The sequence below is a fragment of the Belonocnema kinseyi genome, chromosome 3 (genome assembly GCF_010883055.1).
Source record: "Belonocnema kinseyi isolate 2016_QV_RU_SX_M_011 chromosome 3, B_treatae_v1, whole genome shotgun sequence".
NCBI lineage: Eukaryota > Metazoa > Arthropoda > Insecta > Hymenoptera > Cynipidae > Belonocnema > Belonocnema kinseyi.
Window position 1 is genome coordinate 46,623,213 of NC_046659.1, and position 10,462 is coordinate 46,633,674.

The following is a 10,462-nucleotide window of genomic DNA, read 5'->3' on the forward strand; positions in this document are numbered from 1 at the left end:
AACATAACCTGAAAATCGAAGTATGCATGAAATTAAGAATCACACAAAAGATCCAAATCGCCAATTTCTTCAATTTCTTTCAAATGGGGAGCATGATATAAATAGAAGACCACCGAAGTCTTCCGAAACCTTCAGATCGGCAATCATCGTACAGCAGAACACTGAGGTCGAATCGTGCATTTTCGGCTTACATACGAACTCACAGTGGTAATCATGCATTTTCTGTTTTGCGGCTCCCAAACGGTAGGTATGGTGGGGGTAAATTTCATCCACGATCTGGCAGCTCTGTTTTAGACTTTTGTACCTATGTTATACCCTTTCGATCGTTCTAAAAATTGAATATGTAATACAAGACGAATTGTCCAACTTTTTGGAGAAAAATGGTGATGGTACACCAAACACAACCCATAAAAAATTGAAAAAAAATGTTAACGGTTCAACTTGCAAAAATTAGTTCATAATTTATTGTTCAACAAAATCGATCTAGCCGTTCTCGAGAAAAAATTATTTGTCCATTTTTCTTCTAACCCTCATAAATCTCATAAAAATTATTTCTCAGATATAATCGTTTGGAAAATTTATTCTTATATCAATGCCAACTTATTGTAAAAATTTCAACCAGATCCGAGCGGGGGCAGTACATAGGCACATGCTTATCCTATTATACGCTTTATTGAAACGATATGTTTTCAGTGCAAATAAGGAGACAATATTAAAGGAATCATGAAAAATAAAATGTTTACATTACTTTGCAATATCTTAATAAGCTGTACCAGTATAAGGTGCAGAAATAAATATAATATATATTTAATATAAGTGTTGAAAATAATGCAAAAAAGTTCCCATTGTCGACAAAATTGAGTGCGAAGCACCAGATACGTGACGAGAATGTGTTTGTTAATGCAGAAGGAGCTTTAAAAAAAGAGGATTCTCATTCACCAATTTACAGTTTTCGATGCTTTGACCTTTAATTTTATAGCGCGAGATGAATATATTATAGAGCGCGAAGCACGAGAATCAGCAGTCGCGCGCTCCAGGCTCGCTCAAACTAGCGAGTCGCGCGCGCTGTGCGTGATGAGGATGTGCCCGCGCGGCAGGCACATTTTTATGGTAGCGATTCTAATAATGATGTTAATTTTGTAAATAAGTAACGAATTGGTAACTAGTTAACTTTTTCAGTAACATTAACTATTAAAATCATTACTTTTTTAGTTTTTCCCTATTTGTAGTACATATAGATTTCTTAGTAAATATTTTTAAAATACAAGAGTAACCAAAGTAAGGAAGATGTAAATCTTCCAGAAGTGGCAGTTGGAGCTAGGTGTATCTAAAGAACTGTTATTAGAAAGAAAAAAATGAAATTCCAGAGCCATAGAGATTTATAATTCAATACAGGAAAATTGGAATTTTCTCAGTGCTGGAATTCAAAATTTTCCAAAATCTATAGAAACACTTTTAGAAAGAAAAAATATATAATTTCAGAGTTGAATATTAATTTTTTTGTCCGAAAAATAGTTTTTTCCACTGAAAACTTTAATATTCCAGTTAAACATTTATCATTTTCCTTGAAAATTCATTTCTGGTTAAAAATGCAAATATTATTGGTTGACAGTCTATCTTTTGTGGTTAAAAATTCAATTTCTTGTATGAAAATTTAATTATTTACATCAAAATTCAGAAATTTTAATAGAAAATCATTCTCTTCGGCTAAAAATTCAACCATTTTGTTAGAAAACTCAACTATTTGGACGAAAATGAACTTTTTTGTTAAATTTTGGTTGAAACATGTTTTCAATTAAAACTTTACCTATTCCATTTTTGGTTAAAAATGTATTTTTTCTAGGACAAAATTCGTACTTTATTGGCAAAGAATGAATCTTCTCAAATGCAAATTAGTTTTAAAGTTAACTAAAAATTGATGAAAAATAATTTTCTTAGTAACGTTTCTACTAATCTGTTGAAAGTTAAACTCCTCTGTTGAAAATCAATTTCTTTGTAGAAGTTTCATTATTTTAGTAGAAAATTTATCTCTGGTTGAAAATGAATTATTATGTTGAAAATTCGTTTTTTTTTTTTTTTTGTAAACATTAGTTGTTAAGTGTCAACCAAAATTCAGAAATTCAATTGGGAAAGAAATGTCAAAATAATAAAGGTTATTCAGTCTGAACTTCAAAAGTGTATTTTTCCAAATCTAACCTTATAAATTTTTGAACAGGGATATATATATATATATATATACCGCGGAAAGGCATGCGATAGAGGAAGAGCGATGCTTTATGACCCGCAGAAACATCAACACCAAGGTTTCTCTCAAGCCTAAAGATCTGGTTGAAATGGATGACGAGCTTCGTGGACATTTTTCCGAAGAATCCGATCTCTGGGCTATCAATTATTGCGGCGAGCTTTGGCCGATGCGAATCATAAAACAAGACCAACGGTTGATCATAAGACCAAAAGAAGAATGCATCAACTTGCCATAAAGATAGGCTGGGCAAGACAGTACGAGTCCCGCATTTAGTGTGTGATTGACTACATCACATCTGGCAGGAATTTCACCGCCAAGGTTCGAAAGTTTTGGCACGAACTCCGGACCCGTTATCACACAGTTAACAAGTTAAAGCTGCTGACCATCAGGCAGTATATTGTTGAGAGAATATGGATACTATCTGACGCTAAGAGAAGTCTAGAGCGGAGGGAGAGGTGGGTCCGAGAAAATGAACAGTTTCTCTCTGAGCCATCTCGACTCTTCCAAGACCCTCCAGTTGCTGTCGACCACACACCCAAACCAGAGGGGGTCGAAGTATTTTGGAGAGAAGTCTACTCCGGGACCAAATTGTATCAAAACCTTCTGATGGAAGAAGTTTCCTTCAACACATCAGCATTTGGCCCCTATTTTCACCTCATTTGTAAAGTCGGAATAGCCGATTTCGGAGTGGTTGGTGGAAGGGCACACAATACTCCTGCCAAAAATAGGCAACTTAGCTGATCCGAAGAATTACAGGCCAATCACTTGTCTGAACACACTGTATAAGATATACACAGCTATCCTAAATGATAGGATTGTACGGGCAATTGAACCTGTGTGGCAAGAAATGTATGAACAACGAGGTTCAAAGAAAGGCGTCGCGGGATGTCGGGAGAACCTGCTCATCGATAGATGTGTTTGCAAAGATGCAGCATTTTACCAGCGTGACCTATCGATAGCCTGGCTTGATTATCGGAAAGCTTTCGATTCGACGTCCCACAGACTTATCAACTGTCATTTGGAAAGCTTAAAGGTTCATCCGCAAATCGTGAGGTGCATGGAGAGATTAATGCCGCTTTGGAATACCAGATTTACTATCTCATCTGGAAAAAATCGTATGACAACTAACAAGGTCACTTTTCAGAGAGGTGTCTTTCAGGGCGACACCATGAGCCCACTGCTGTTTTGCCTTACATTATTGCCACTATCTCTAGCACTTCGCCATTCCGACGGGTACTTTTGCGGCAAACCTGCAGATCGAAAGTACAAGCAGCAACTACATCTAGCTCTATGGATTGTCGAACGATATACTAAGGAAGTTGGAATGGAATTTAGGTTAGGCAAATGCGCCAAGGTTTATTTGAAGCGAGGAAAACTTAATGGCATCCCTGAAGACCCTGAACTCGTCGATAGAAGCGCTATACGACACCTTTGCACTGGAGAGACTTATGCATACCTGGGCATGCCACAGAGCCGCATTCAGGATGTGACATCTATAAAGGTTACACTCCGAAGCAGATACAAACGTCTCATCCGGCAGATTTGGTCTTCTGAACTGTCTGCGAGGAACAAAGTATTTGCAACGAACATGCTTGATATCGGGACAAGAAAGGTTATGCACATGAACAAAAGCATGCATCTTAAGTCTTCTGTTCCGCGACTGTGCATCTCACGCCGTCAAGGTGGTCGCGGAATATTGAGCCTTGAATGTCTTCACAACAGGATTATTCTGGGTACAGCTCATAGAGTCGCAAATGGAAGAGACCCTCTTCTTAAAATGGTCAGGAAGTACGAAGCAGTGGGCAAGGGAGCGTTTCTGTATACAGTAGCGGAGGAGGCTGCTGAAACACTCGGACTTAACTTCAGTATTAGGGGTGAGCAAAATGCATCAAATCTTATCTATCTCGAGTACTCACTCCTGAAAGCCCGGATTAAGAAAGCACAAGAGAAAAACTTTCGTGAATAGCTCCTCGATAAAAGGATGCACTGTATCTTCCACAGAAATGTTGAGGATCAGTCAATGTCGTGTGAGCTAACTTTTGCTTTCCTTAAATCATCCGGGTTGAAGTCTGATACGGAGGGTTTCATTTTGGCATGCCAAGATGGTGTCATTTCCACCTTAACATAACGTCGCCACATTTTGAGCCAAGATATTCCCGATTATAGCTGCAGGGTCGAGAATGGAAAGTGCCGCATGTACTGAAACTTTATATTCTCGACAATTTTTTTTGTTCACACTCGAGGCCTGGCATGGTTCTTTTTGACTTCGAGAAGCGAACCATGTTCTTTATCGAATTTTCGGCACCTGAAAAAAACATCATAGCCAAGGAGAATGAAAAAAAAGAGAGGTATAGAGACCTTATAAGGGAGTTGCAACGATTGTACCCGGAATATTCTGCTAAACTAATCGTCCTTATCATCAGCGCTCTTGGAGGTGCCAAGCTTTCACTCGTTAATAGCCTGAAAAGCATCCCTGCGTGTCAACAATAATTTTAAAATACTTGCGGGAAAAATGCAGAAGGCGGTAGTACTTGGGTCGCTCCGTGTTCTTAGGGTGCACGAAACTTTTACCGGATCGTCGTATTGATTCCGTTACAGACTATAACCACCCATCTCACGGTCGTGAGACGTGGTTGTGGCTGCAATTTTACCGCGATTTCGCAGGGAGCGGGTGCAATTTTTCAGATTAGCACTCTAATTATACTATATACACTCGAATTTTTCCCTCAAATTGTGTAACATTTCGATAAATGTAAATTATTACAATTCATGACATTCATTGATATTAAAACAGACGTAGTTTCAATGTCTCGTTCAAAAATGCGCATTCTTAAAAAAAAATGTTTTTATTAAACATTTTCTCACATCTTCTGCCGGTTTTTCAAAAACTGAATTTGCTCATTTTTAATTATATTTTTACGATTTAATCGTTACACAAACGGTCTACAAATCAGCCTGAACTTCTTTTAACTTCTAAATTATATCCCTAACCTCAGTGACCCACGAAACTTCGAATAATGAGGGGTTGGGGCGGGGGAGGGGGGAGTTTCAACCGAGAGTAATAGCTAGTTATTGTTTTATGCTGAAAAGGTCACCAGCCTTCAGCAGTGAAAATGTTTGAATCTTGAAAGAGAGGTCTTAAAAATAGCACTAATGGCAAAAAATATTTTACTTGAATGCATTTTCCCACAAAAAAGTTTTTAAGCGAATTTCGTTGACTTCTTTATTTTCACCTATAAAAGTATTAAAACTGCAAAAAAAATTATTAGACATAGATGCATAATAAAATTACTAACATTTAACTTTCAATAAACAACATTCATACTGAATGGTGCAGCATCTTTATTGAAAAACCATGTTTCGTTTAATTACAATAATTTCAATAGCCTGCGGGCCGAATTTCGAACTTCAGTTAAATTTGATGAGAACCTCGCAATGGTACAGAACTCGCTAGTCAGCAGAAAGTGGCATCTATTTGATTCTAGATTAATGCACTCTTACGAATCGCTGACAGTAAATAACTTAAAAACTAAAAAACATTCAACTCTACAGATTCATACTCCATTCACTTTTTACACATGTCGTTCAATGATTTGTATTAAAATGCTTCTATGGAGAAAAAGTGTAATTTTATCGTGGAAATTGGTATGCTCCACTGGCATAACCGAGACCAACCCCACGTTGTGTATGCGTAGTAGCGCGCGCTACTTCGTACTGCTGCTCCATATTAGTGAACATCTCTTCCTGCTTTTTTAGAATGTCTGGTTTCGAACCTTCAGTGTTTGCGGCTGGCAAATCTCCTTTGATACCCATCAATCGTTTGAACTTGGCTGTTACCTTTCCGTCTTGGTCATGAGTAAATGTAGTGCCTACCCACGTATTTGCTGATGCAGCAGGTGTCGGGGCACTAGTACCTTCTTCTTGTTTCTACACAAAAAATTGGGATATTTACAAATTAGGTTTGTTTAAGCAGGGTGGCGATTCATGGGACGATTTCAAATTCAAGATCATTTTCCGATTTGTTTAATTTTCTAGGTCAACATAACTTTATTTATGACTTACACGTCAGAAATCTAAGGATCTGCAAGGGGTCGTCCGATTTTAATAAAACGTAGTGAAATTATACTAATACGTAAGAGGCATTTTCTCAAACGATTTAAGAAACATGTCAAAATTACGGGAGTTACGCCATATTCAATTTTGTGGTTGGATTTTTTTAATTATCGATATTTCTGAAACCCATAGTTTAATTTTGATAAAACTTTGAGCTATTAGAGGGGAAATTATATATTTTGAGAATGTGTGGGCGTTTACATGAAAAGGGCCATTATGGCTGTTACGGAGTTACGTATAGTGGAATGTATCCGGATAAATATCCGGCATTCTTAAACCGAAAATGAACCCTTGAAGTTGAAAAACGAGTCAACGGGCATTTTTGAAGTTGGAACTTTGAAAAACCGTCTTTCGAAAAATGCATCTAAACTTGGCGTAACAATTATTGTATTTTTTATTGAACATGAAATATAGTTATTTCCGGTATTATCTGGATATGAGTATAGTCCCAAATAATTCACTGTAGGTTCCAGTATCATCTTCCATTCAAACCTAAAAATCATACTTTTTTCCTCAACTTAAAAAAACGCGAATATCTCCTAAACTAGAACCGACCATAAGGGCCCTTTTGATGGGGCGCACACAAGTATTACTCTGAAATATAATTTCCAAATTTTGCCCGATAAAAGTAAAAAAAAAGGTTTCATTCAATTATTCCTGAAATTTTCTCCTTTTAATTTGTTTTAAATCAGGATATAAATAGCCAGTACAACTTCGATTTAATAGACAGACGTATGTTGGAAAATTTTTTTACGTGTAATAATAATGTATAGACATTATAGACTGTTCATTTGCAAAGGATATTCCGTATTAAAATTACTTCGAGAATTAAAAAAAAGTGATAGCAAATCTGTTTGGAAGTAACTGCAAATTTAGAATTCAAGGGGTTGATATGACCAGCATTGATATACTTACATTTGTTGCGCAAGCCTTTTACCATAAATGAAAAGTCAAAGCATCGACAGGTGTTATTTAGTGATCATGAATTCTCTTTTGTTAAAGTTCCTACAACTTCAACGAACATATTCGCATCATGTATATCATATTTCGTACTTGATTACTTCAAAAATGCAAACTTTTCTACATTATGTTTGTGTCCGAGTGACAAAACAATATGCAACATTGTATCAAATTATAAGAGAATTTAAGAAGTTGATTAGTTCGTATACCTTGGTAGCTTATTTACTAGGGACGGGAAGATAGATGAGGAGTTAGATAGAGGCATAAACGAAATTAAGAAGGTTATTGGTAGAGCAGGGCCCTTTATCAGAAGTAAAAATATATCAAATAAAGCTAAAATGGCAATACATAATTCTATATTTGTACCGACTGTACTATACGGTAGCGAGACATGGACATATCAAGAAAAAGATAAGAGTAAAATTAACGAAATTGACATGAGACTCTTACGCATAATATGCGGAAAAACTCTGATGGACAAACTGAGTCACGAGATAATTCTAAAAGAATGTGGTGCAGTAGAGACGCTAGTAGACATATGGGAAATAAATTCGGTTAAGATGGTTCGGGCATGTTAAGAGAATGCCAAATGAACGACTAACGAAAGAAGTGTATCAAGGTAAAGTATATGGCAGCGTGCCTAGAGGCCGACCGCGGAAAGTATGGTTAGAATGTTTGAATGAGACCCTAGTTAGGCGAGACATAAGAAGCCAAAGAAACACGAGTCTGCATCACAAAATGTATGGACTAGAGAAGTATGTCAGGACAGAAAAGTATGGCGCAAATAGATAATAAAATGAGTGTCAGTAGAGTGAATGACGCCTGAAACAAAAGACATTGGATACTGAAGTCGTCGTCAAAAGTAAGCGACCCTCACTTTGATCGCTCGCGACTTATTAAAAAAAATCGCAGAAAATTCTAGCCGGGTACACGTGAAAGATTAAAGTCTCCAGTTTTCAAAATTTCGAAATATCAAATTGTTGGATAATTACAGACCTTTTTCCGAAAAATCTTATTTTTGAAAGAAATAATGATAGGGAGTTGGTTCATGGCATAAAATGTGCAGTTTTGCAACTTGATTGAAGTACACTTTAAAAAAATGAAATTAGATGGATATTTCGCGAAATAATCCTTTACGAATGTTTCACGATTCAATGAAAGTAGGAACCGTAGAAAAAGTGTTAGAAAAAAAGTATCCATTTCAAAACAATGGGGACCTCAGAGGGAAGGAGATATCGATGTAAAGGATTATGTCGCGAAATATCGATCTAATTTCATTTTTTTAAAGTGTTCTTCAATCAAGTTGCAAAACTGCATATTTTAAGCGATAAATACTACTAGTACTTGTGTCGTTTTTCCCCCAAAATTTAATTTATTTTTTATTTTTAATCTTCTTTGTTACGGTTAAAACAAAAACTACGCGCCTTATAAAAAATTATTCATGACAAATTTGAATGAGTTTTCGCTATTTTTTGGAAGAGCAACTTTTGTCTACTTAATTTTTTCATAGCTTGTGTCGTTTGTCAAATACTTTAATTTTTTTATTTTTAATGTTTTTTTTTTCACTAAAAACAAAAACTGCGCAACCTATCAAAATGTGATTAATGATAAATTTGTAGATCTTTTCAGAGCACGCAATTTTAGTCAATAAAGTTTTTCGTATCTTGCATAGTTTGACCGCAAAATGGAATTTTTTATTTTTCGACAGTTTTCTACTATCAAAATTTGAATTTTCAACTTTACAACAAAATTCAAAAAGTTGTTATGATAATGTTGTAGGGCTTTCAAAAATCAACGTTTTTCTTCTCTTGACTTTTTTTTATATCTTGCGTTATTTGGCTTAAAATTTGCATTTAATTTGGTTTTTGGATTTTGAAAATGCTGTAACTCTGCTAATTTTTTTTATCGAAAAAAGTCATAAGAATAAATTGTTCGAGTTTCCGAGTATTATGAATAGCCGTACATAGGAATTTTAAATATTGAGGAAAAAAATGGTCACAAATACTATTTAAATGCCCTCACTTTTTGAATTTTCATCCAAAATAGCTGGTTTACAAACTTTTTCTTTCTTTTTAGGCCTTAAAAAGTGTGCCAAAGCAGAATCCAATCTGATGAATCTTTCGAAAGTTATAGTGCCTACAAAATAAAGAATACAGACAGACATCTTTGTGAAAATCGTTTTTTCTGACTTAGAGCGCCTCAAAACGTGGAGATCTGATGAAAACCGACAAATTGAAATTTTACGTAAAACCAATAGCTTCTCATAAGGATACAGTCTAAAAATTTGATAGAAAATTATGTTAAGGAAAGTCGAAAAACTCCTAAACTTTGAAAGAAAGCTGGTAGACGTAATAGTAGAAATTCTCACGCGCAGCTGCTGCTTAAAGAAGCGCCTAACCAACATGAAGATTGATACCAACCCTCGCTGTCGAAAATGTCGCTTTCGTGAAGAAACAACGCATCACATCATCTGCGCCTGTGATGTACTAGTAAACCTTAGAGTGAAGCATTGATGAAATCATTTCTGTGAACCAGATGATTTTGAAGACATTCTTTATGCGGCAATAAACCCTTGTATAGTGGAAACCGGCCTCGTGATGGAGGACGAAATCCAATGGGTTACATGTAGATAACCTCAGTGGTATGAGACTTGAAACCCTTTGTCCATTTCTAATAATAATACTTCTAAAATTATTTTCTTCAACATAGGCGTGAAAACCGCGGGTTTTCGAGCGTGTGAAGCGGGCTACAAGTTGCTGTTTGCTGAACAGGGGAAAAAATTGACAACAGAGAAAAAAACTCGTAACAGGGGGTAAAAAATTCTACACACGCTGCTCGCTAGCGGAGAATATCAGCAGCCATCACGGTATTTTGGAGCATTGTAGTTTTTTAGAGTATTAGTATTTGTTATTTAAGGGGGGCTTTGCATCCTTTGCCCCCATCAGGGCTCTACCCTAAACCCGTCCTACACCCGCACATACGCGCGTTCGCCTCCTAGTGTCGAAAAAAAACTCGAATCTCCGCGATTTTTAAATATTTTTTGAAGAAAATACCAGGTGTATACATATGAAACCGGTATTTTTTCAAGAAAAAAACACATTTATTTCAAGAGAATGATAACAAATATTTTATTCAAAGTATGCG

General features: G+C 36.1%; 1 protein-coding gene across 7 annotated transcripts in view; it reads right to left on the minus strand.

The window, feature by feature from the left end:
• Window positions 1–5,570: 5,570 nt before the first annotated feature.
• LOC117170322 (serine/threonine-protein kinase fray2) overlaps window positions 5,571–10,462 on the minus strand; it is a 109,868-nt gene continuing 104,976 nt past the window's right edge. For all 7 annotated transcript variants that reach the window (XM_033357031.1, XM_033357025.1, XM_033357026.1 and 4 more), the window contains one exon: window positions 5,571–6,172. In XM_033357031.1, the coding sequence (XP_033212922.1) occupies window positions 5,876–6,172 (297 nt within the window). In that variant the 3' untranslated portion in view covers window positions 5,571–5,875. The remainder of the gene's footprint in view (window positions 6,173–10,462) is intronic.